This window comes from Lucilia cuprina, chromosome 5, assembly GCF_022045245.1.
Source record: "Lucilia cuprina isolate Lc7/37 chromosome 5, ASM2204524v1, whole genome shotgun sequence".
Taxonomy (NCBI): Eukaryota; Metazoa; Arthropoda; class Insecta; order Diptera; family Calliphoridae; genus Lucilia; species Lucilia cuprina.
In genome coordinates, this window is record NC_060953.1 from 50936349 (window position 1) to 50964118 (window position 27770).

Sequence of the window (27770 nt, forward strand, 5' to 3'; positions counted from 1 at the left end):
TAATATCGCCTTGAATCCATACATATCATTTATAATTCCATGCGCTTTACTTCTTTAAAACTCCATTGATGGTAGTTTATTTGGATTGACATTTTTCATACCCATCTTTTCCAGTTGCCTTATACGTTTTATCTGTTGTTTCAATATCTTTTTGAAAGCCATTTCCCGATTGATGGCTTGCAAATCTGACATTGAACACTTCCTTATATTGCGTACACTATTCGTAATTAATTTATCGGTAAGAGATAGTTTTGTACGATTCAAAGTCTTATAACGACATTGAGAGCGATGTAATTCTTTACGATAGAGGAATAAAGTATAAGTAACGGTAGTTTTCGATTCCATTATTAAATGTCTTAAAGGTTCTTTGTTGCGGTGTTATTTAGCTGAGATCTCTAAAGAGAATGATGTTTCAGTGAGAAGATTTTAGAAATTATATACACAATTCTAGAAGTTATTGTACAATAGGCTACCTGTTCTGGAGGGCGTTTAGTTACCCTTCTCAGTCCTTTTTTGCAATCAGGTAACTTCATTCTTAATCCCTTTGTTTAAACATAAACTTTGCTTTAAGTTAATCATGGTTGTAAAGTTCGTGTGTGTTTTTAGTTAAAACATATAATGAGTGAAATTTAGAGTTATTTTGTGGCATGTTTAGACATGCCACAAAATAACTATGTACAACAATATTTTCTATAGAAAAGGGTGTGCATACATATTATTTATAGAATAGCTTATTCTATGAGTACTATAAAACAATTGTCCGATTCATAATCGATGTCGTATCGTTGTAGCGTTGTATGTCATAAACAATTGTCAAATAAAACTTTTTGAAACAAAAACAAATTAGTAATAAAAAATTACGACATACTTCGATACAATCATACAACACCGTGGTGAAATGGACAAATGTTTCCTACAAACTATTATTCATCAAAATTGTTGCAAAGAATAGTTTTTTTTAAGAAAATTTAACGCATAACAGAAATGTTCTACAGCTAACCCTCATATGTAAATACAACCTTTTTTTCTAAAAATGGATTAAGCCCACGTGCACTTAAACCACAGTTTAACTAACTAAGGGATTAAGTAATAATAAAACAGAGTATTAAATATTAACCCTTTTAAAGAACACACTTAAAATTAGTTAATGTTGATCCTTGAAACATAAACAACACTACCTACTTAATAACACCAACTAATATACATAATCTCAGGTACTATTTTTTTGTATAAATACTTCAGTTCTTGAGCGCACCAACATCATTATCTCTGAAGCTAAACTAGCGTTAACATCAAATTGTTATTTTTAAACTCGATCAATTCTCGTAAAATGGATTCAGGCAGTGTCAGTTATACTTTATTCCTCTATCGTGAGGAACTACAACGAACTCAGTGCCGTTATAAAACTTTGAATCGTACAAAACTTACGCTCACTGATAACGATAAGTGTTCGCAATTTAAAACAATGTTCAATGGATGATTTGATGATCATCAATCGGGAGCTGGTGTTTAAGAAGAAATTACAAAATCAAATGAAACGTATTAAGAAATTGGAAAAGTTGGGTATGAAGAATCCAAACCCAAATAAAACATCAACATCAAGCTAAGAATAAGTTATATACAGGAATTTGGAATTTAATAGCCAAATGTGGAAACTCAAGAATCTTTGAAAATAAGCTATAATTACTTATTTGGACTTTCATCTGGAAACGATGGAGGATTTGTGGAAGGGCAACTTTTGAATGAGATTGACAATGAACAATTTGCGGATTGGTTACTTGATGAAATATATGAATAAATAAAATGTTTTTTTAAAATATATGTATAAGATTGTGTTTAATTTATTAGCTACAGGCTTGACTATAGTTTATAGCTTTAGTCTTGTCCATATTTAGGCCTTTGGTTTAGTCTACTATGTAGTCTATGGATTATACTAAATTCAACTGCATAGTTTACGCTCTAGTCTAATCCAGTCTATAGCTTAACCTACAGTCTTTTGTATAACCTGGTCTTTAATATAGTATATTGTTTTGTCTGATGTCTAGTCAATAGTCCAGAGTATAGCCTAGACTTGTCTAAATTGAAGTATATAGTTTATAGTTTATAGTCTAGTCTATAGTCTAGTCTATAGTCTAGTCTATAGTCTAGTCTATAGTCTAGTCTATAGTCTAGTCTATAGTCTAATCTATAGTCTAGTCTATAGCCTAGTCTATAGTCTAGTCTATAGTCTAGTCTATAGTCTAGTCTATAGTCTAGTCTATAGTCTAGTCTATAGTCTAGTCTATAGTCTAGTCTATAGTCTAGTCTATAGTCTAGTCTATAGTCTAGTCTATAGTCTAGTCTATAGTCTAGTCTATAGTCTAGTCTATAGTCTAGTCTATAGTCTAGTCTATAGTCTAGTCTATAGTCTAGTCTATAGTCTAGTCTATAGTCCAGTCTATAGTCTAGTCTATAGTCTAGTCTATAGTCTAGTCTAGTCTATAGTCTAGTCTATAGTCTAGTCTATAGTCTAGTCGATGGTCTAGTCGATGGTCTAGTCTATAATCTAGTCGATGGTCTAGTCTACAGTCTTCCCTATATTATATTCTACAGTCTAGCCAAAAGTCTATTGTTCTATAGTCTATTCTATAGTCTACTCTATAGACTAGCCCATAGTATAATTTATTTTCTAGCCTGTAGTCCAGTCTGTATGGTAAACCATAATATAAGTCATGGTGTAGCCCATTGCGAGTCTAGTGTATATTAAACATTTTAATTAACTCAATTTTAATTAACTCAATTGAAAATACAAATTTTAAAAATATATTGAGGAATATCTTTATTTAAATTCTATTAATTAAAGATCTTTCGCAGATCTTTCTTTAAACTTTCTTTAGATAAGTTCATGCTCCATAATGGTTCTTCATTGATGTTTGCACATTTCCATAAGATTCTCATAATTTTGAATACTGCATCTTTTCCGTGGACTCCATGGTAGTAGTTTACTGTCAAACATTTTATAAGTTCTTTTCAATTCTATTGATTTCAATTAGACCTCAAAAATATTTACAATTCCGTTGAAGATATTTTACTATTAACATTTTTCAATCCCAATTTCTTCAAATGTCTGCTGCGTTGTATTTGGTACTTTAATTTCTTTTTGAATAAGATTTCCTGATTGAAGGCGTGTAAATCTTCTATAGAACATTTTTCCAAATTTCGAACACTTTTCGCGATCAATTTATCGGTAAGAGAAATTTTCGTACGATTCAATTGTGTAAAACGTGATTGAGAGCGACGCAATTCCTCACGGTACAGGAATAAAGTGTAGCTGACGGTAGTTTTAGATTTGTATTCCATTTTTAGTTTAGTCGATATTTAGTTGATGAACTTACGTGTTATTTCTTGTTTTTCTCAAGAGAGAATGTAGCTTAAGAACTTTATATTATTAGTTTATATAGGTAAATAAATTACCTGTATTATAATGATTTAGACTCATGCAGGTAGTCATAAGTTCTTTTTTTGGTGTTGTAAGTCATTGAAATCCTGAAATGTGCGTGTGTTAAAAAGTTTTCATTCTTAATCCTATTTTTTATTGGGTTTAATCCGTTTGTTTAACTAATACAACATTTTAAAATTAGTCTATATTACTGTAACAGTAAGGTATATGTCAACAGTGTTAGTTTATTGAGGGTTTTTCAAAAATGTCATGCAGTTGCATCAACGTTCAAGCATGCGTGTGTGTTGTGATTTACAATAATATCTTTCAGCTTAATTTGCTTAACTGAAGGATTACCTTAAGACTAAATGCTGCTTGTCTAAACATGTTCAAAATATTAACTAATAGTTGGTTTATGTATATTTGAGAATTCTCTTTTAAGATAAAGTCTTCCTAGAGGAGTGTGTCCTTTCAGAGTATTTTCTTATCTTTTAAAGGAAATTTTTGATATGAAATGAGAATCTTCCTAAAACAGGTTTCTTCATAAAAAAACGTGTCTTCTTTTTCTTTTATAAAGAAAATGTATATTCTTTAAATAGAGTATTTTTGTGCCTTTAAAGTAGAGACAAAAATAAATGTCTTTTATATAGAAAACATTTCATTATTGGAGAGACCTTTTCTATGCAAAAAATTTTTCTTAGAAAAACTTCTTTATAGAAGTTCTTTTTCTATTCTTTGAAAAAACTTTGTTTCTTCTTAGAAGAGACTTTTTCCATAAAGGAAAAGTTTTTTAAGAGACTTTTTATATAGAAAACAATTCTTTATAAAAGATACTACATGTATTCTTCTATTGAAGAAACTTTTTCTATATAGAACAAAAAGTAGAAAAAATGTGTTTATAGAAAAGAAAATGTGGCTTTTTAGAAGAGTCTGTGTCTCCCTAGATGAGCATATTTCTATATAGAAAATGTGTTATTATTAAATAGACCTTTTATATATAGAAAACATTTTTGAGTTTTTCTATGCGAAACAAATGTCTACTTAAAAGAAATTTCTTTCTATAAGAGACAATGAACTTCTCCATATAGAAAAAGTTTCTTCTTTTGAGAGACTTCTTAAAGGAAAATATGTTTTAATAGAAAATACTCTTTATTTTATTGAAAAAAAAACGTTTTCTATATAGAACAAATATCATAAAAGACAATTTGAATAAAATTTAGAAAAAAATGTCTTAATAGACAGGACACAGTCTTGTTCTCTTAGAAGGACACTATTTTTTATATAGAAGATATGACTTCACTTTTATTCTATATAGAAAAAACTTTTTTCTATATAAGAAATTTCTTCTTGGAAGACAATTTCTATATTAAATAAAATTACAAAACATGTTTTAATAGACAGGATACAGTCTCGTCCTGTTAGAAGGAAACAATTTTTTTATATAGAAGACTTCATTAAAGAGATGTTTTCTTTTAAAGAAAAATATCCCCTTTCTTTTTTATGCTGAAAAGAGTAAATAAAAATTCTTCATAGAAGAGAACTGGGAACAGAGTGATTGGTGACAGGCATTTTAACCCTTTAACAACTATATAAACATTTAATGTAAACATGTTTGAACATGTCTTCAAACAAATGGCGAAATTTTTCCTTAAACATTTGTTTTAACTAAAAACGCACAAGCAGTTTATAACCCCGATTAACTAAACGTTGCGTTTAAGATGTAAACCAAGGGATTAAGAATGAACTTTTATGACCTTTCAAAGGTTAGCAATGAAATTATTTTTTAAAGGACACAAAAAAGTTCAAACTAAAAATTTACCTGATTTTAGGTAAGGGCAACTATAGGTAGTATTTGAAATGTATATAAAGAGAGAAACTTGTCATTGCAACATCATTCTCTCGAGTGAACTCAACTAAGCAACATAACTACAAATTTTTAAAAAATTTAAAAATCTTAAAATGGATTCTAAATCGAAAACTACCATTAGTTATACTTTATTCTTGTACCGTGAAGAACTGCGTCGTACTCAATCACGTTTTACACGCTTGAATCGTACGAAAATTTCTCTCACCGATAAACTTATATCGAAAAGTGTACGCAATTTGGAAAAATGTTCTATTGAAGATTTACACGCCATCAATCGGGAACTTTTATTCAAAAAGAAATTGAAATATCAAATACAACGCAGCAAGCAGTTAGAGAAATTGGGGGTGAAAAATGCTAATCCCAATAAAATACCGTCCACGGAGCTGTGAACAGTTAAATACAAAGCGTTGACAGCTCGTTTGGATTTTGGCATAACTATTCGATTTTGCTTTGAATGGCACTTAAAGAAGATATGACAATCTTTACTATAGAGGTGCTGAAATATCTTGTACTATTTAGAGTTGAGAAAAAAGACAAAGAATTTATTTTTTTTGTTGAAAAGAAAATGTAATTCATAAAATCTAATTGAATATTAGAATGAAAATTTGGTAATAAAAATTATAAAAAATTAAAAAAGTTGTTTTTGTATTTTATGAAGTTATTAGTATTTAATAGAAATTTTCCACTTAAAGCTATTTTTTTCATACAGCTAATGAAACTTGTTCATCTTTGTTATTAAATATATGAAACTTTTCATTAGTATAATGAAGTTAGAGATTTTTGTAACAATTACAACATTTCAGAACTACACACAATGGACTAGTAACAGGTCTAGTCAAGAGACTTTGGAAGACTATAGGAACATTTGATAATATGACATATTTACCATCATGTTGATACAACCTGATAGTCAATCTTCTCCAACATCATTTGACTTGTTTTATAATCAATATAACACTTTCCAAAAAACTAATTAAACATTTAATAATAAATTGTATTAAAATTTGTTTACATAACCAAACTGGAAAGAAAATTTAAATCCTTTTTTTTTGATTATTTTCTTTAATTAATAAACAAATTTTATTTTATTAATAATTAATTGTATAAAAGAGAAATTTGTTTTTCCACCAACTTTAAACGTTACAAATTTTCTTTTGCTTCTTTTATAAATTAATTAAAACGCCATATTAACACTTTGTATTTATATATAATTATAAATTCATTCATTTATATAAACGAAAAAAAAACAACAATAAACGATTAATAGAAATGCATAGACAATTGACTATAAACGATTTTAATGAATTGACCATAATTATTAGTTTGATGTATGACAAGAAATTGTTTAAATGGAAATTCAAACTTACATGCAAACAAATGCAATAAAGAGACTGACAGACAGTCTTACATATAAAATTACAGTGATGACAAAGTTGACTGTGAAACAGGGAGGGGATGAACGATTATTGTCAATGATATAGCTGTAATTAACTGATTTTTAACAATTTAAGTTTATTGCATATGTTTATGTTTAAGACGAAATTTTAATACCCTACTTTAAAGAGAATGGTGTAGAGAAGAAACTGTGTCTCTATTTAAGAGATTTGTTTTTTAGAGACTTTTTTAAAGCAAAAGGATGTTAATTGAAGAAACTTTTTCTTTGAAAAAAAATGCTTTCATTTAAAGATTTTCTATTGAAAAAGTGTCCTAACTAAATAGAATTTTCTATTGCAAAAGTGTGTTCATCAAAGAAACTTTTGAATGAAAACTTCGATCCCATAGAACGTGTTTTCGTTTTCTATACAAAACGTTTATTTATTAAGGATACTTTTCTATAGAAAAGTAGCTTCATTATAGAGACTTCATTCAAAACTTCATTTTCTATAAAAACATTTTCCCCATTAAAGAGACAAAAACTGTCTGCATTAAATAGACTTATCAGATAAATTATCTTCTTTAAAGAGGCTTTTTCTATTAAAAAAGTGTATTTTTCTATATTAAAGAGACTTTTTCTACAGAAAAGTGTCTCTATTAAAGAGAAACTTTTCTGTCTTCATACAGAAACGTTTTCTATAGGAAAGATGCGCAAATGGAGACAGCCTTCATCAATAATAGTGTCTCTATTAAAGAGGCTTTTCCTGTAGAAAAACTGTTTCCATTAAAGAGACTTTTTCTTTAGAAAAAGTGGCTTCATTAAAGAAACTTTTTCTATAGAAAAAGTGTCTTCATTAAAAAGACTTTTTCTATAGAAGAAGTAGCTTTAAGGACAGTACCTTCATGAATACAAAATCGACTCTATTTACAAGGTTTTTACTATAGAAAAAGTTTCTCAATTTAAGATACTTTTCTGTAGAAAAATTTTCTTCATTAAAGAAACTTTTTTTATAGAAAAAGTTTATCCAATAAGGATACCTTTTCTATAGAAAAAGTGTCTCCATTAAGGAGACTTTTTCTATAGAAAAAGTGTCTCCATTAAGGAGACTTTTTCTATAGAAAAAGTGTCTCCATTAAGGAGACTTTTTCTATAGAAAAAGTGTCTCCATTAAAGAGACTTTTTGTATAGAAAAAGTGTCTCCATTAAAGAGACTTTTTCTATAGAAAAAGTGTCTCCATTAAAGAGACTTTTTCTATAGAAAAAGTGTCTCCATTAAAGACACTTTTTCTATTCAAAAAGTGTCTCCATTAAAGACACTTTTTCTATTCAAAAAGTGTCTCCATTAAAGAAACTTTTTCTATCGAAAAAGTGTCTCTTTTTAATGTCTCCATTAAAAAGACTTTTCTATAGAAGAAGTGTCTCCATTAAAGACACTTTTTTTATAGAAAAAGTGTCTTCATTAAAGAGACTTTTTCTATAAAAAAAGTGTTTTCATTAAAGAGACTTTTTGTATAGAAAAAGTGTCTTCATTAAAGAGACTTTTTCTATAGAAAAAGTGTCTCCATTAAAGAGACTTTTTCTATAGAAAAAGTGTCTCCATTAAAGAGACTTTTTCTATAGAAAAAGTGTCTCCATTAAAGAGACTTTTTCTATAGAAAAAGTGTCTCTATTAAAGAGACTTTTTCTATAGAAAAAGTGTCTCTATTAAAGAGACTTTTTCTATAGAAAAAGTGTCTCTATTAAAGAGACTTTTTCTATAGAAAAAGTGTCTCTATTAAAGAGACTTTTTCTATAGAAAAAGTGTCTCTATTAAAGAGACTTTTTCTATAGAAAAAGTGTCTCTATTAAAGAGACTTTTTCTATAGAAGAAGTGTCTCTATTAAAGAGACTTTTTCTATAGAAGAAGTGTCTCCATTAAATACACTTTTTTTTTATAGAAAAAGTGTCTTCATTAAAGAGACTTCTTCTATAGAAAAAATGTCTTCATTAAAGAGACTTTTTCTATAGAAAAAGTGTCTCCATTAAAGAGACTTTTTCTATAGAAAAAGTGTCTCCATTAAAGAGACTTTTTCTATAGAAAAAGTGTCTCCATTAAAGAGACTTTTTCTATAGAAAAAGTGTCTCAAATAAATAGACTTTTTCTATAGAAAAAATGTCTCCAATAAAGAGACTTTTTTATAGAAAAAGTGCCTCTATTGAAGAGACTTTTTCCATAGAAAAAGTGTCTCCGTTAAGGAGACTTTTTTATAGAAAAAGTGTCTCCCATAAAGAGACTTTTTCTATAGAAAAAGTATCTTCATTAAAGAGACTTTTCCTATAGAAAATGTGTCTCCATTAAAGAGACTTTTCCTATAGAAAATGTGTCTCAATTAAAGAGACTTTTTCTGTAGAAAAAGTGTCTCCAATATAGAAAAATATGACTTTTTACAACGGACTTTTTATATATAGAAAAATTGTCTTGGTAAAAGATATAAAAAAGTTTTATGAGAGGTTTTCCATTGTGCAACCACAATTGTGGTATAGAGTACAAAAATTAAGGTATAAAAATAGCAACATTTAATTTAACAATAAATAAACAAGAAAACAGATGTTTTAATAGAAAAAAACTAAAAATATTTAACAACCATAAAATCAAAGTAACATTTGTTAATAAATATTTATTTATATATATTTTTTTCCAAAACTGTTACTGATGTTTTTGTATAGATGATGTCTCGTGATGTTGTTGTAACTGTAATCGATCCATAATTAGAGGATGAAATCTATTAATGAAATTATAATCATTGTTGTTGTTATAGCTATTGCTGCTGGTGGACGATGGTTACCAAAAATGGCATAAAGCGAGACACGACAATGATGATGATAATGATGATGTTGTTAATAATGATGCCTTTTGGCATCATGACAACAAAATAAATGTGGTGAAACCCAAAAACCCAATAGCAACAACAACATTAGCAGCCGCCACCAACAACAATAATAACAAACAGTAGCAATATATGAGAAGAGCAACAATTGCGTAGTGTCTGCCAGTTTTAGTTTGTTATTGTTGTTGTTGTTGTTCATGTTTTCATTGTGGTGCTACTGACCGATACTTTTTTTGTGGCAGAAAAAAAATTTATTATAAATTTAATGGCAAACGGACCGGACCGGCTTCTGAAAAATGAAAATGTTTGTGAGTTTTTGTTAAATTTAAGTTGTTTGTTTATTTTTTGAATGTTGCCACTTGCAATAACAACAATTTGTTGATGTTGTTGTTGTTGTTTTATTCATTAAAAATAACATTACTTTCAAATTAAACATACAGCTCAATACTATTAGCAGTCTTTAGGTTTTTTGTTTTCTTGATTTAGTTAACTAAAAATTTATTTAATTTTATTTTATTTTATTTCTTTTTTTTTTAACAATTATTTGCGTGAATTTTTTTGTGTTGTTGCTTCAACTGTTTGTATAACTTGTTCTTAACTTGTTATCGGCATTTTTTATTTGGGGTGCAATTGATCATAGTGAATAAAAAAAGTTGTTCAGCTTAAATAACTTGTTTTTATTATATCTGTTTTTAGGCCTTGAAATCAATAGTATTTGGAACTTTAATAAAGTTAAATAAGATAAATTAAATGTACAAATGAAAAAAAAATAGTGAATTACTGAAATACATTTAAAATAAAACTTGCAATGTTTCGGTGTTTTTTTTTTTAGGTGAATGTGTTAATTTTAATTGAATTTATAATTAAATGAATTCAGTTCTATTTTCGTTTAAAGTTTAATTAAGATTTAATGAAATATTGTGGCACTAAAAAAAAAGAGTTTAAGAAATCCAAATTATAGAACAAAATGAAACCGATATTTTCAGTTAAAAGCAAAACTACAACTCCAACTTTCAAACATAAAAAAACGAATGCTTTGCGCTTGCGCCAATACAAAGTCAATAGATTTTACTCTTCCGTTCACTTCCCCAACAACATCGCCTTAAAGTTTCAGATCATCTCTTTTCTAAACTGATTCAACAATAACCATATAATGCCATTCTAGGTCGAACACAATAAGTTCTAAAAATGGTTACAAGGATGTTATAAATAATCACAATAGTTTAAAAAAGATTTCCATTTCTATGGTTTCATTTTATTCTTATTCTTATATCTCTGCAGCAACATTACTGCATTTTTATTTTCATTTTTATGCGTTTTTCTTCACTTATTTTAGCTGCAAAAAAGAAACTTGTTTACATTCAGTTGAACAATTATTTCGATTGACAGTAATCCGGTTGAATGATCTCACTGTGTATTTATACCGGATTTTTTTCTTCCATCTTCTTCATCACTTCTTTTTACAGAATTTACATTAACGGATTTAACATTATTATCAGAATCATCATCTTGGTTGGTACGACCATACATATTACTATATATGACCTTTAAAAAGTCAATAATCTGTTGAGTGCGTAAAAAAAATTAATCAGTGAAATGTTCAACGCAGCATTATTTGCTGGTAAATTAAAACTGTTTAATTTTATTGCTGTATTATTGTATTTGTATTTGTCATTACGAGAGAGAAAGATTTTGAACGATTTGATAGTGACAAAAGGGTTTAGTAGCCCTAGGGAAATTTGTCATGCAATATATTTTCTAAGCCATTTTAATAGGTACACTTTTATTATAGAAAAACTCTCTTTAATGGAGAAACTTTTTCTTCATCAAAAGTCCCATTAATGAAGACACTTTTTCTGTAGAAACAAATTCTTTTATAGCAACCTTTTTTTGAACTTTTTCTATAACAAAAGAAAATGAAGAGACTTTAACTTAAGTAATAGTCTTCTCAATAGAGACACTATTTCTATTGAAAAAGTCTTTTTAATTGAGAAATTTTTTCTCTAGAAAAAGTTTCTTCAATAGAAAGAAAAAAGTCTCTCTAGTAGAAAACTTTTTTCTATAGAAAAAGTTTTTTGTAAAGAAAATTTTTCTATACAAAAAGTCTATCTAAGAGAGACACGTTTTCTATAGAAAGAGAAACTTTTTCTCTAGAGAGTCTCTTTAAGAGAGACACTTTTTATATAGAAATAGTCTCTTAAAGAAAGATACTTATTCTATAGAAAAAGTATCTTAAAGAAAGACACATTAAGATTATTTAAGAGAGACATTTTTTTCTATAGCAAAAGTTTCTTTGAGAGAAACACTTTTGCTATAGAAAAAGTCTCTTTAAAAGAGACACTTTTTCTATAAAAAGGTCTCTTTAAGAGATACACTTTTTCTATAGAAAAGTCTCTTTAAGGGGACACTTTTTCTAAAGAGAAAGTCTTTTTCATAGAGACACTACACCTACAGAGAAGTCTCTTAAATAGAGGCACTATTTCTACATAAAAAGTATTTTTAAGATAGACACAGTTTCTATAGAAAAAGTTTCTTTAAGAGAGACACTTTTTCTATAGAAATAGTTTCTTTAAGAGAAACGCTTTTTCTATAAAAAAATTTCTTTAAGAGAAACACCTTTTTATAGAAAAAGTCTCTTTAAAAGAGACACTTATTCTATAGAATGAGTTCTTTAAGGGGAGTCACTTTTTCTAAAGAGAAAGTTTTTTTTTTAATAGAGACACTGTTTCTACAAAAAAGTCTCCTTAATAGAAGCACTACTTCTACATAAACAGTCTCTTTAAAAGAGTCACATAGAAAATATCTATTTTAGAAAAAGTCTTCTTTATAGAGACACTTTCTCTATAGAAAAATTCTCTTTAATAAAGCCACACTCTTTTTATAGAAATGGTATCTTTAACACTTTTCCTATAAAATCGTCTCATTAAAATATGTACTTTTTAAAGAAAACTCTCTTTAACACATTTTTTATTGAAAAACTCTCTTTAACTGAGACACATTTTCTATAGAAAAATACTCTGTAATGGAGAAATTCTTTCTGTCGAAAAAACGAACGCAATGGAGACACCTTTCTTATAGAAACAATTTCTTTAATGGAGGTACAATTTTTGTATTAAACGTCTCTTTAGTGGAGACATTTTTTCTAAAACAGAAACAATTTTTCTAGAGAAAATGATTCTTCTATCCCTAGTAGGGGCCCCTTTAAGAGAGACACTTTTTATGGAAAACATATTTTTAATGATAAATCTCATTCAACAAACAGACTTGTTTAATTAAACTATTTTTTCTTCCTTATAAACACAAATTTTCGAAGAGAGTCTGTGCTTTGTTCTCATCTATTTATTAATTAAAAAAAAAAATAATAAAAAATGATGTGTTATGTTGTTGTTTTTATTAAAATATGTAATATTATAATTTTTTCCGAAATTATTGTTTCCTTGTGTCCACTATAGAAAGCTATAGTTAAACCTTTGTTTCCAAGCAAAATTGCTATTAAATTTGGCCACCATTTATTGGAATACTTAAATCTCCAGGTCCTTTATAACTTTAAGATTAGATTTTCGAAATCCTTTCATACAGCTTGGCTATATCTTTTTTTATCGAGCTTTAATCCTTTTTTTAATCAAGTCTTTGTTTCACAATTCTGTTGTAGGCAATTGATTTGGATTAACATTTTTCACACCCAGCTTCTCTAAATTTCTAATCCTTTGCACTTGATATTTCAATTTCTTTTTGAATAAAATTTCTCGATTGATGGCATGTAAATCTTCCATTGAACATTTTTCCAAATTGCGTACGCTTGTTGAAATCAATTTATCGGTGAGAGAAATTTTCGTACGATTCAAACGTATATAACGTGTTTGATTGCGTCGTAATTCTTCACGGTATAAGAATAATGTATAACTAACGGTAGATTTTGATTTGGACTCCATATTTGAACTGATGAATGTATTAACTTGTATTGTTATTAGTTTGTAATCTCAAATGAGAATGATGTTTAAGCGTTGCAATCTTAGGTTTATATATGTTTAGAAGATTTCGTGAAGATTTGTACCTGTTTAGGTTTGATAGTTGGTTAGAGTCCATTCAGGTACAGGTTAGTTTCTTCAGCAAGTTGTGTGTTCCCTAAAAAACTTTTCATTCTTACCTTCTTAGTTGTCATAAATATTCATTCTTAATCCGTTTTTTGTTAAACATAGTCTATGTTTTAACTAAACTAGTTCAATAAATATTCATTATAAATATTAAAAATGCAGCTGTGGTAAATTTTGTGGACAGTTAACAACTCAAAGGTCAAAACATGTTCAGTTTTGTCTAAAATAAATGTATTTGCCAGCAGGCTAAGGCAGAATTAATTAAAAGATGACATGTTTTAAAGGAAATTTTTAGTTGCCGTTGGTGCTATGTCTACTGATAAGACAAAGTATAATCGAACTTTGTTGTTCAGTTTGTTTTTTGTAAATTGTATAAATTACGATTTTTTAATAAAATTCCTTATACCACTTATCCACCCTATAAAAATCACATTTAAAATTTTTGCATAAATTTGTCATTGCAATTGCTCAAAAATATGCAATACTCTTGCCAATCAAGCCTTCTCTACTTAACTTATACTTATGTATACCTGTTGAATATTTACAATTACATTACCTGTCAATGACACTGTCTATCTTCAGTTGTTTGCAAACATATGTGGTAAGTAGTATGTAATTCTTTTTTTTTCTTAATCTCAGTCCATAAAAACTATATCAAGTTTTTTAATCCTCTTGTTATTTTAAATGTATTTTTTTGTATTTCGTTGTAAAATCTTGTTTTCAAAACAGTTTCACAAATAAAAGGATTAAAATACGAAACAGAAATTTTATCACCTATTGCATTTGTGTACAGAGAACTATTTTGAAAATTTATGATTTTTCTTTAGACATGATCAAACATGTTTTCTTCTATTTATATGATTTGCCAGGAATTTCCTAACAGAAGGAAAGTCAGAATCTTATTTAATTCTTTGCATGTGACTTATTTCAAGGTCTTTGTTACAAAGATATTTATTGTAGAAAGAAAACTATTCTAAAGAAAAAAGTGTTTATGTTGGCTATCCGTTCTCTGGAAAAAGCTTCTCTCTTAAAGATATTATGTTTATAGAAAAAGTATGTCCGCTTTTTTTAGAGAAAAAATGTTTTCATATACATTTTCTATAGAAAAAGTCTATCCAATAAATAGACTTTTTCTATAGAAAAAGTGACTTCATTAAAGAGACTTTTTCTGTAAAAAATGTCGTTATTAAAGAGACTTTTCTGTAGAAAAACTGTCGTCATTAAAAGGACTTTTTCTATAGAAAAAGTGTCTTCATTAAAGAGACTTTTTCTATAGAAAAAGTGTCTTCATTAAAGATACTTTTTCTGTCTTCATTAAAGAGACCTTTTCTATAGAAATAATGTCTTCATTAAGGAGACTTTTTCTATAGAAAAAGTGTCTTCATTAAAGAGACTTTTTCTATAGAAAAAGTGTCTTCATTAAAGAGACTTTTTTTATAGAAAAAGTGTCTTCATTAAAGAGACTTTTTCTATAGAAAAGTGTTGTCATTAAAGAGACTTTTTCTGTGGAAAAGTGTTGTCTTAAAAGAGACATTTTCTTTAAAAAAACTTCTTTTTTTGTAGAAAAAGTGTCGTCATTAAAGAGACTTTTTCTGTCGTAAAACTACTTTTTCTGTAGAAAACCTGTCGTCATAAAAGGGACTTTTTCGCGACTTTTTCTATAGAAAAAGTGTCTTCTTTAGAGAGCCTTTTTCTATAGAAAAAGTGTCTCCATTAAAGAGCCTTTTTCTATAGAAAAAGTGTCTTCATTAAAAAGAATTTTTCTATAGAAAAATTTATATTTTTCCTATAGAAAAAAAGGTTTTCATTAAAGAGACTTTTTCCATAAAAGTGTCTTCATTAAAGTGTCTTCTTTAAAGAGACTGTCTTCTCTAAGAGACTTTTTCTATAGAAAAGTGTCTTCATTAAAGAGACTTTATCTATATAAAGAAGTATCTTCATTTAAGAGACTTTTTCTATAGAAAAAGTGAATCTGTAGAAAAAGTATCTTCATTTAAGAGAGTTTTTCTATAGAAAAGTGTCTTCTTTAAAAAGGTTTTTCTATAGAAGAAGTGTCTTCATAAAAGAAACTTTTCTATAGAAAAAGTGTATCCATTAAACAGACTTTTTATAAAAAAGTATCTTTATTAAAGAACTTTTTATGTAATTTTAATTAAAAAGACTTTTTCCGTAGAACGTGTATTCATTATAGAGACATTTTCCATAAAAAAGTGTCTTCATTAAAGGAACTAATTCTATACAAAAAGTGTCTTCCGTTGAGAGTTTTTCTTTATAAAAGGTGTCTTCATTTAAGAGAGATTTTCTATGGAAAAAGTGGTTTCATTTAAGAGAGTTTTTCTATAGAAAAAGTGTCTTCATATAAGAGAGTTTTTCTATAGGAAAAGTTTTTTCATTTAGGAGAGTTTTTCTATAGAAAAAGTGTCTTCATTGTGGAGTTTTTTTTTGGAAAATGTGTCTTTTTTAAGGATACTCTTTCCTTAGGAAGATTGTCTCTTTTGGAGAGAGTTTAGCCATTGTCTTTTGGTATGACATATTTTAATAGAAAAATGTAATCACTTGTTTGTTGTCTTTGATGAAAGTCTCGTAATATAGAAATACCTCAAATTAAAATAATCTTCTAAAAATCTTCAAATGTTTTGTTGGTATTAAATTACGAAACACTGTGCATGCACAGTGGATATTGCATAAAAAAAAATAATTGCTATAATTTTGTTGCTAGCCAAATGTAGATTTAAATGAAAGTATTTTTTTTTTTGATTTTCTGGTCCAAGTTTTGTTTTTTTTTCTTTCTTAATATGTATAAGTATGTGTAAGTGTTTGTGTGAATGACCCGAAAAATCCACATAATTGAACAATTTACAAGACATTTGTAATGCAAAAGATAGATCTTATATACGAAGCACTTGTGTCTGTAACAAAATTTAAATTGCCTGTAACTATAGACAATATTTTGCTTGTTTTTTATTACTCGATTTTTTTTCTATAACTTTTTAAAGTTGACTCTAAACAATGGAGTTTGCTATAGACATATGAATTAGACAAGTTAGTAGTGTTGGTTGTTGCTTTGCCATGATATTGTGGGGTTGTTGTATGAGTGTATCAACAACAAACATATTTTGATAAAAAAAACGATTTGAACTGGTTACTAGTGTAACGCTCTCCCGCTATTGCTCTTGTTGCAATTTAAAACAACAACATCAGCAGCAACAAAGACAATAATTTTTTTCTTTTTATTTTTAATGAAAGGAAAAGTTGTTTGTAAAACTTTTTCTATTATCACGATTTAACAACAACAACAACTACAAACTATTTACTATTACACTTATAAAAAATGCAACATATAGATAACAACAAACTGACTTGCTGGACGCAACAACAACAGCAACATATATAAATATCAACAAAAATTGCATATAAATACTCGAATTCGTACTTGTATAACTTGCCACTTGTAACTTGAAACTATTGCCCAATATTTGTACAACACTCTATAAAAAATCGCAACTCTATACACACTCTCAAAATATGGGTTAACGACTTTTAAACACTTCAGCGTGTTTTTTTAAATTTAGTGCTTTTTTGACCAAATGGAATAATCAGAAGAGTGAGTGAGAGTTTGCAGGGGTAGTTTAGTAAAATATTTAAAAATCATATGTATAAACTGTTAGTTTTCTTATAAACAAATTTTATTTTATTAATGAAAAAAGCGTAACTTTCATTGATTGTCTTTAGCAAAAGAAATATTGAAAAAAAACTTAAACTTTACCAGACAGACAAATTTTATACGGTCAGTTTTATAGTTGCAACATAATGTTGCCGGTGTCGGTGGTAGTACATTGAACGCTTTGGCTTTTAAATATTTTTTTCCTTTTAGTTATGAAAGTGAAATTTCTGTTTGCATTAGATACACGATCAAAAGTAACGTTATTAAACATTTGTAGATTTTGTCATTCGTTTTATTAAATAAGTGGTAAACTCATATTTATCTTTTCAAAATGTTACCATTATGTTAAAGTAATTAGGGTGCCCTTAAAAAAACTGTGGATATTTAAGTAAAATTTTGATGGGGGCTTTTTAGAGAGGCAAGGGTCAAATGAGGCCCTATAATTATAAAGTTCATCAGGGTCATAAAGACTAGTATAGAACTTGGTTTTGCAGCTTTTTGTCGAGATACGAGTATATTAAACATAATTATGAACTTAAAAGCCCTATTTAGCGGGTTCAGTTCTATGGGGCCTAGGTGATATAAAAGATAATGTACCAAATTTCATTCAATAATCTTTAAAATTGCGGCCTGTAGTTTGATTACAAGGTTTATATGGACGGGCATATGGACGGACATAGCTAAATCGAAAAATAGTGAGAAAAAGTATCGTCACTAAAGTCATTTTTCTATAGAAAAAGTATCTTTTCTGAAGACAATTTTGGTGTAGAAAAAGTCTCTTCACTAAAGACAAGTTTTCTAAAGAAAAAGTCTCTTCACTGAAGACAATGTTTCTACAGAAATAGCCTCTTCACTGAAGACATTTTCTACATAAAAAACCTCTACACTAAAGATAATTTTTCTATAGAAAAAGTGTTTTCACTGAAGAAATTTTCTCTTTTTAAAAAGTCTTTTCAATGAAGACATTTTCTTTATAGAAAAAGCCTCTGCAATAAAGACAATTTTTCTATAGAAAATGTCTCTTCACTGAAGACAACTTTTTCTACAGAAAAACTCTCGAGGCAAATTTTTCTATAGAAAAACTCTCTTCACTGAAGACAACTTTTTCTATAGAAAAACTCTCTTCACTGAAGACAACTTTTTCTATAGAAAAACTCTCTTCACTGAAGACAACTTTTTCTATAGAAAAACTCTCTTCACTGAAGACAACTTTTTCTATAGAAAAAGTCTCTTTACTGAAGACAACTTTTTCTATAGAAAAAGTCTCTTCACTGAAGACAACTTTTTCTATAGAAAAAGTCTCTTCACTGAAGACAACTTTTTCTATAGAAAAAGTCTCTTCACTGAAGACAACTTTTTCTATAGAAAAACTCTCTTCACTGAAGACAACTTTTTCTATAGAAAAAGTCTCTCTTCACTGAAGACAACTTTTTCTATAGAAAAAGTCTCTCTTCACTGAAGACAACTTTTTCTATAGAAAAAGTCTCTTCATTGAAAACAACTTTTTCTATAGAAAAAGTATCTCCACTGAAGACAACTTTTTCTATAGAAAAACTATCTTCACTGAAGACAACTTTTTCTATAGAAAAACTATCTTCACTGAAGACAACTTTTTCTATAGAAAAACTATCTTCACTGAAGACAACTTTTTCTATAGAAAAACTATCTTCACTGAAGACAACTTTTTCTATAGAAAAACTATCTTCACTGAAGACAACTTTTTCTATAGAAAAACTATCTTCACTGAAGACAACTTTTTCTATAGAAAAACTATCTTCACTGAAGACAACTTTTTCTATAGAAAAACTATCTTCACTGAAGACAACTTTTTCTATAGAAAAACTCTCTTCACTGAAGACAACTTTTTCTATAGAAAAGGTCTCGTTGATGAAGATTTTTCTCCCTTTCTCAATTTTTATGTAGAAATATATAACTTTTCTCTTACAAAAACTTTGAAGACACCTTTTACAGAGAAAAAGTCTTAAGGGAAAACTGTTTTTAAAAAATAAACTTTTCCTATTGAATTTTTCACGAAATAAAATTTTTAAATTTATTAATTTTACAAAAGTGATATGATGGATAACATATGTTATGTAGAAGCAAACGCTTTGTATTTATTTTTAATTTTTGAATGAAAGTGAAAATTTATTACTTTTCTGTGGATATGTGAATCATTATATAAACAACAACAATAAAATAATCATTTAAACATTATAACCAATATAATATAAGTTTGTATAAATTTGAGATTATTTGACTTATTGTTGCCAATTTAAGTCATTTATTGCGAACAGATAATAACTTATACTACGTGTAATTGAAATTATAATAATCTTCTTATACGAGAGTAATTACTTCATTTTGTAACAAAAAAAAAATAAATATTTTATTACTTTTTATTTTGCTGACAATTGTTGATATTCGCATTATTTCTATTGTATTTTTTTTTATGGAAACATTTATCAAACACGATTAATCAATAATGAATTATTTGTGTGTGTATGTGTGTGAGTGAATAAGTCCGTCTGTCCCCTTAACTGTCAGCTTGTCTATAGATAAGTGGACAGAACGTGAATGATGTCAATGTCATGTTAATGAGATTTACAGTAGAGTTTTGAAAATAAATTATTACTAAAACTGTTTTGTATGTTTTTGTTTTAAATATTAAGATAACATCTTCTTTCTTCTTAAATCATTTTTTTTTCTTATTAAATATTTATTCTTAAATCATGATTTAAAAAAACTTAACAAATGTCATTTAAGGTTTGTGTAAGAAAGGGAAATTATCAAGTTGTTTATGAATAAGAAATCAAGTACTAACACATTAACGTATAAAAAATTGAGTTTTATTTGTTAATAGGAATAATTGGCCTGTTTAATATTTAATGTTATTTTAACTGAAATTGAAATTTGTCATAAATGTCACCGTTCCAGTCAGTCATTTCAATGACAGCTGTCAATATTTTTTATACAATTGTCATTTGATTTGTCTTTGCTTTTCATAGCCATGGTAAACAAATACATAAATTACATATTTTTTTGTACAATGCTCAATTGTAAGTCTTTGTTCTTAAGAAGTAGAAAGGGCTGCCATTACATAAGATTTCAACACAAAAATCTATATCTTACAACTGCTCATTCTAAACATATTTCAACTTATGTATAAACTAAATCTAAACTTTCTCATTTAATCTATTTTAATCATTTCTTCAATAAATAATTATAAAAATTTCTCAAAGTACATATCTTAAACTTTAAAATGTTTATTACAGAAACAAAGTTTTAAGTTACTAAAGTATTTTAAATTATATTAAGTTGTCAGCTATCACTACAGGCTGCTATGCTTTGCTATGTACCTGATGAAGAAACATTGATTAAAGCCCAAACAAATACATACATACATCACATCTTTTGCACCCACAAGCAGACATATGCACACATACAAATATACATCAATGACCAACAAAAATCTGTAGCATAACAATAAATTGTACAATATGTCAGTCAGCCAGTCAGTCAACCAGCCAGTCAGTCAGAGAGTTAGTCCTTTGGTGTTGGTTAAATCATGTAGGCTTTAAATTTAATTAAATTACATAATTGATAAACAATTACGTATTATGTTTAAATATACTTCAGTAATTTAAAAACAAAAAGAACAACAGCAACAACTTTCAATCGTACGAGCACAGATGTATGTTATTGTATGTAAAGTGAGGAATGAAAGTACATAAATAGTTTTTTATGTGGAAAAAGAACTATTTTTACTAATCATACAAATTAATATTCTATATAAATAGTTTCTTTAATGAAAACACTTTTTCTAAAGAAAAGACTCTTTTTTTTCTATACAAAAAGTTTCTTTAATTATGAATTATGTACAAAAAATATCTTTAATGAATAAACTATTTCTATAGCAAAAGGTTTTTCTAAAGAAGACACTTTTTTTGTAGAAAAAATCTCTCTAAAGTAGACACTTATTCTATGGAAAAAGACTCTCTAAAGAAGACACTTTTTCTATAGAAAAAGACTCTCTAAAGAAGACACTTTTTCTACAGAAAAAGACTCTCTAAAGAAGACACTTTTTCTACAGAAAAAGACTCTCTAAAGAAGACACTTTTTCTATAGAAAAATACTCTCTAAAGAAGACACTTTTCCTATAGAAAAAGACTCTCTAAAGAAGACACTTTTTCTATAGAAAAAGACTATCTAAAGAAGACCCTTTTTCTAAAAAAGACACTTTTTCTGTAGAAAAAGTGTTCTAAAGAAGACAGTTTTTCTATAGAAAAGGTCTCTTTAAGGAAGACACCTTTTCTATAGAATAAATCTCTTTAATGATGACACCTTTTCTATAGAAAAGTCCCACCTTTTTGTATAGAAACTAATTCTCTAAAGGTTTCTCTAAAGAACACTTTTCCTATAGAAAAACTCTCTCTTAAGGTGACACTTTTTCTTTAGAAAAAGTCTCTCTAAAGTAAACACTTTTTTTTATAGAAAAATACTCTCTAAAGTATACACTTTTTCTATAGAAAAATTCTCTCTAAAGTAGACACTTTTTCTATAGAAAAAGTCTTTCTAAAGTAGACACTTCTTCTATAGAAAAAGTTTCTTTAATGAAGACACTTTTTCTATAGAAAATGTCTATCTATAGGAGACACTTTTTCAATAGACTAAATCTCTTTAATGAAAACACCTTTTCTATAGAAAAAGTCTCTTTAATGGAGACACTTTTTCTATAGAAAATGTCTATCTAAAGGAGACATTTTTTCTATAGAATAAATCTCTTTAATGAAGACACCTTTTCTATAGAAAAACTCTCTTTAATGGGCATTCTCTCTAAAGTAGACACTTTTTCTATAGAAAAAGTATCTCTAAAGTAGACACTTCTTCTATAGAAAAATTTTCTTTAATGAAGACACTTTTTCTATAGAAAATGTCTATCTACATGAGACACTTTTTCTATAGACTAAATCTCTTTAATGAAAACACCTTTTTCTATAGACTTAATCTCTTTAATGAAAACACCTTTTCTATAGAAAAAGTCTCTTTAATGGAGACACTTTTTCTATAGAAAAAGTCTTTTCAATGGAGAGTCTTTTTTTATAGAAAATGTCTATCTAAAGGAGACATTTTTTCTATAGAATAAATCTCTTTAATGAAGACACCTTTTCTATAGAAAAACTCTCTTCAATGGAGACACTTTTTCTATATAAAAAATCCCTTTAATGAAGATGCTTTTTATGAAGAGAAAGTCTCTTTAATTCTCTTTAATTCGCCTTAACTAAATTGTTATATAGAAAAGTATCTTTATCTCCCTAATGACCTGTTATAGAAAAAAAATGTATTCAAGGAATACATTTCTTCTATGGAAAGATCAATTTTCGCTATCACTGTACCCATATAATTTCCATAAATAAACGTATTAAAACCAAAAAAATACTTTTATTCGTGATGTCCTTTCATCATATATATTATACGAGTAGGGATATATTTATGTATGTAAATATGAATATATGAGTGTAAAATTGTGTGTATAAGCGAATATACATATGTAGTTGAAATAATCCTAGAAGTTCGGTGCGGCAGTCCCGAGGTTAAGTATATTACTTAAGGTTACCCCTAGTCCCTGACTGTCCAGGTCCAGGTTAAGTATGTTAAATTGACGGGTATCTTACAAATTAGTGATTAGACGTTAAAGGAGACCACTGCCATTTTTGATGCATTATTGCTTCGTTGAACTGCTGGGATATAATTCTGAATAATATTCCTACAGACAACTACAAACTTTAACTGAATGTATGAATACAACAAAACACAGACATACGTGGAGTTAACCTCACGGAATATTCACATGTATGTACATTTACATATATATACATCTATACAAACAAACAGATCCGTATAAAATATATTCCTGTTGGTTTAGTTGTTGCTGCAAAACCGCACGCAGTAAGCCTGCTGCTGCTGTTGTCCTTTTCTTTCAGATTTGTTGTTGTTGCTGGCTTCATTCCTTTTTTTTTCTTTTTTCCCTTAAACCCCAAACAGATTTTTCATGAATGAATTAATGTATGAAAGAACGAACTAACCAACGAGTGAGTGAATGAATGAAATAAAAGTGTCTGGATTCACGTGATTTATGAACAATTTACTACAATAACACTGAGATTTTAACTTTTTTTGTTGTTGCTCTGTTGTATGTTGGCAGTTTTTTTTTTGCTTTCTTCATCACAACCACATTAAGAGGTTTTCCGAGGAAGGGTGGGGGAACAATGTTAAAAAAAACATCAATATGAAGAACTAAAGAATTGAGCCATGTTGCTGTTGTTTTTCTTGGGTGTTTTTGTTGCTGCTATTGTTATTGTACAAGTTCTGCCCGATACGTGTTACATTTTAATGAGTTTTTTTGTTGCGTTTAAAAACATAAACAAAATGTGCGGAAATTGGTAATGTTGCTGCTATTTTGCTTGTATATGTTTATGTTCGCGTGAGCGTGATTGTTTTAAATGCAATTTAACGAAAAAATATCAACAAACTACTATTTTACCATAATGTGCTTTTGATGCAATCTGCTTGGATTGAGAAATCATTTTAGGCTTTTTATATAAACTATTATAATTTTGTAAAATTTTCTATAAATATAACATTTAGTATGAATACTCTTTCTACATAGAAAAAATTCTTCTATAGAAAAAGTCTCTTTAAATGCAACACTTTTTCTACAGGAAAAGTTTCTTTAATGGAGACACTTTTTCCTTAGACAAAGTCTCTTTAATGGAGACATTTTTTCTATAGAAAAAGTCTCTTTAATAGAGACACTTTTTCTATAGAAAAAGTCTCTTTAACAGAGGCACTTTTTCTATAGAAAAAGTCTCTTTAATAGAGACACTTTTTCTATAGAAAAAGTCTCTTTAATAGAGACACTTTATCTATAGAAAAAGTCTCTTTAATAGAGACACTTTATCTATAGAAAAAGTCTCTTTAATAGAGACACTTTTTCTGTAGAAAACGTCTCTTTAATAGAGACATTTCTTCTATAGAAAAAGTCTCTTTAATAGAGACACTTTTTCTATAGAAAAAGTCTCTTTAATAGATACATTTTTTCTATGGAAAAAATCTCTTTAATAGAGTCATTTCTTCTACAGAAAAAATCTCTTTAATAGAGATATTTCTTCTATAGAAAAAGTCTCTTTAATAGAGACACTTTTTCTATAGAAAAAAGTCTCTTTAATAGATACATTTTTTCCATAGAAGAAGTCTCTTTAATAGAGACATTTTTTCCATAGAAAAAGTCTCTTTAATAGAGACACTCTTTCTATAGAAATGTCTCTTTATTAGAGACATTCTTTCTATAGAAAAAGTCTCTTTATTAGAGACACTCTTTCTATAGAAAAAGTCTCTTTAATAGAGACTCGTTTTCTATAGATAAAGTCTCTTTAATAGAGACACGTTTTCTATAGAAAAAGTCTCTTTATAGAGACACGGTTTCTATAGAAAAAGTCTCCTTAATAGAGACACTTTTTCTATAGAAAAAGTCTCTTTAACAGAGACACGTTTTCTATAGAAAAAGTCTCTTTAATAGATATACGTTTTCTATAGAAAAATCCTCTTTAATAGAAACACGTTTTTTATACAAAAATTCTCTTTAATAGAGACACTTTTTCTGTAGAAAAAGTCTCTTTAGTGGAGACTCTTTTTCCATAAGAAAAGTTTATTTACAGGAGACTGCTCTTCTAAAGTAAAAGTCTTTTCAGTGGAGACACTTTTTCTGTGAAAAATTTTCTGTAGTCAAGACACTTTTTGTATAGAAATAGTCTCTTTAGTAAAGTATAGAAAAAGTCTCTTAAAAGGGCTTTGACACTTAATTAACACAAAAGCTTATTTAAAAAAAATTAAAAACTTTGAATCCATTAATTTTACAACAATTTCGCACAGATCTATTAAATTTTGTGTTTTAAATTCACACCTGCTATCATTATTTTTTTTTTAACTTAATTAACAACTCAACTCTCTTTACAGTCAATTTATGTTGTCTATTAAAAATATTGTTTATTTTCAAACAATTTTATGTTTAAATTTTTATGCGAACAAAAATTAATTGAAATTCATTACAAATCTTTGCAAAAATGACACAATTACAACAGATTGTTTAATGTTGTTTTTGTTGTGTTTATTACAGCAGTCGATGATAGTCGTTCGTGTATGGTTGGTTGGTTTGTTTATTAACTTGATGGTTTCGTTTGTCTACTCTAGTAAACAGTTTGGTTATAAAGTGGACTTAAGAATTTTTCAAATATATTTAGGTAATATTTTTTTAAGTTTCATACTTTGTCGTTTAAATTATTATTATGTGTGTTTTATTTTATGAAAACGCGTCACGTCGGTGTGAAACATTGCAAACATAATTTTAGTAAATTATAACATAAAATTAGAGTTAAAAAATAATACAAAATAATAAAAAACGTGTTGGGAAATGAGAAGCCGTTATAAAATAGGGTACTATTGCATTAGGGGGACAAAAAGGGCTGTTTTTGCTAAAACTACTTTTTAGTTTTTGTTTTGACTATAGATTATTTTGTAGTCTTAACTGTATTCTCTTAATTCAGTCTACATATATTTACTGTAGACCTGCCCATAGTTTTGACATAGATCAGTTTTATACAGATTGTAGATCAGTAATTAGACTTTACTGTAGATCAGTCTTGAATGTAAATCAATCTAAAGTCTTAACTCTTGATATAGAATATAAATATAGAATATTCTTGTATATATTCAGTATTCTTGACAATATCGTAAACTGAATATTTACTACAGACCAATCCATACTGGTAGATCAGTATTGACTGAAGATCAGTATTGACTATAGATCACTCAAAAGTCTATACTCTTGAATATATATCAGTTTATAGTCCTTGCTGTAGATCTTGTCCATAGTCTTGCTATGATCTGTAAATCAGTTTAAAGTCTATGTTTACGTCTATTTTCCCTACTATAGATCAGTCTTAGGATTACTATGTCCTCATAACTATATATGACTATAAATAGGTCTATGCTCCGAACAAGAGATATGTCTTTAGTCTTGACTATAGAGTAGTTTTGAATATAGATTAGTATATATTATTGATTACAGATTATTGACTGTGAATGAGTCTATATCTCATAAAATTGAATTTGAGATTTTAGATCAATCTATAGTCTTAATCATACATCAGTTTATAGTTTTCACTTAAGTCCAATCTATGACCTTCTTTATAGACTATATTAGTATATATCGGTATATAAATCAATCCTGAGGTTCAATATTGCTGATTAAAACCCCTGGGAGAATATTACTTTGATGAAAAAGTCCATTTTGGTGTAATTGCGATCCCGGGGAAAAGATGTGCCACCAGTATCTGTAGTCGGATTGGACTATAAACTAGTGATGCCAAATTTATCCTTGGCCTTTTCTTGGAATTATTTAATACTTACAGCGTCGAACTAGAGAACCACATAACCTGGTACCACCCGTAGGTCAGTTACCGGCAAGATTTTTTCCTAGCTGGTCATTTAATTGAAGTTCCTTCAGAAGCCATGTAGTAGTTTAGACCAAACTTCGGGAGAAGCTTATGTGGCGGTTAAAAGACTGATGTACGGTGAAATCAATATTTTGGATTAAGTTCTGTGTTGTTGACGACTGACAAGTGATACCCGACAGAGCAGTGAGTATGGGACTAAGCGTGAGAAATGGGTTGGTGTTACATGTATATAATACAAGATGAATATAACGGTATATGGATCCGCTCGCATACATATCATGAGTCAGTCGTATGTTGTTATCTCATGAGTATAACTGATAAATGAAAAGTATGCAGGGTTATACGGATCTCATCCACCCATTTACCTAGACAGAGTCGGTCGTATTTTGTTCTCTTTTGAATGTGTGTGAGATAAATGCGAGAATGGTTCATGGTGATGGATAAAAGGTATCTTATACAAGTGATACCATTGAATTTTCCTTCCTTTTCCATGGCTGTTTAGAGATAACTGTGTTCTTACCAGATTTACCACAGTGTGTTCTCTGTGAGTAACAACAAAGTCTTTGGCTTATTTGATGATTCATACTTCGTTATACTGGTTATGTCTCTAGGTTTTTGCATCTCGGCAGTTAAGCAACTGGAAAGTAATCGATAGAAATTAGATTACTCAAGTACTTGAGCAAAGTGCACGTATACTGGACCGAAAATACCAAATACCTAACTTGCGGGTAAGATATGGGTTTGAGTCGTCACAGAAGCTTACCTTGTGATTGAAAAAGACCACCGTGCAGTAAGGCCAACACGGCTAGTGTTTACGTAAAGCACTTCGATATTCATTACTGACTAAGGATCGTTAAAAAATCTTGTGAATAGAGCAGCCTATGATCAAGGCTGCCTCATTTTTTAAATATCATGAAAAGTTTTCAAATAAAACTTTTTTCCAGTTTGTTTTTTGTATATTTTTTATAAAACA

General features: G+C 28.2%; 4 protein-coding genes across 4 annotated transcripts; 1 reads left to right on the plus strand and 3 right to left on the minus strand.

Annotated features, from left to right (window-relative positions):
- Window positions 1–473, minus strand: LOC111687481. The gene has a single exon (XM_023449923.2). It carries the CDS (start codon window positions 343–345, stop codon window positions 55–57), a length of 291 nt encoding a protein of 96 aa, XP_023305691.1. The 5' UTR covers window positions 346–473; the 3' UTR covers window positions 1–54.
- A 2211-nt stretch (window positions 474–2684) lies between these two features.
- On the minus strand, window positions 2685–3526 carry LOC111687488. Its single transcript, XM_023449928.2, has one exon. The coding sequence runs from the start codon at window positions 3337–3339 to the stop codon at window positions 3046–3048; it is 294 nt and encodes a 97-aa protein (XP_023305696.2). The 5' UTR covers window positions 3340–3526; the 3' UTR covers window positions 2685–3045.
- A 1851-nt stretch (window positions 3527–5377) lies between these two features.
- LOC111687484 lies at window positions 5378–5740 on the plus strand. Its single transcript, XM_023449926.2, has one exon. It carries the CDS (start codon window positions 5378–5380, stop codon window positions 5672–5674), a length of 297 nt encoding a protein of 98 aa, XP_023305694.2. The 3' UTR covers window positions 5675–5740.
- A 6374-nt stretch (window positions 5741–12114) lies between these two features.
- Window positions 12115–14703, minus strand: LOC124420162. Its single transcript, XM_046952288.1, has one exon. The coding sequence runs from the start codon at window positions 13457–13459 to the stop codon at window positions 13163–13165; it is 297 nt and encodes a 98-aa protein (XP_046808244.1). The 5' UTR covers window positions 13460–14703; the 3' UTR covers window positions 12115–13162.
- Window positions 14704–27770: the final 13067 nt, after the last annotated feature.

What these genes read in the sequence shown, in the direction of transcription:
- LOC111687481 (XM_023449923.2), bottom strand. Translation starts at nt 345, where the DNA reads ATGGAATCGAAAACTACCGTTACTTATACTTTATTCCTCTATCGTAAA.
- LOC111687488 (XM_023449928.2), bottom strand. Translation starts at nt 3,339, where the DNA reads ATGGAATACAAATCTAAAACTACCGTCAGCTACACTTTATTCCTGTAC.
- LOC124420162 (XM_046952288.1), bottom strand. Translation starts at nt 13,459, where the DNA reads ATGGAGTCCAAATCAAAATCTACCGTTAGTTATACATTATTCTTATAC.
- LOC111687484 (XM_023449926.2), top strand. Translation starts at nt 5,378, where the DNA reads ATGGATTCTAAATCGAAAACTACCATTAGTTATACTTTATTCTTGTAC.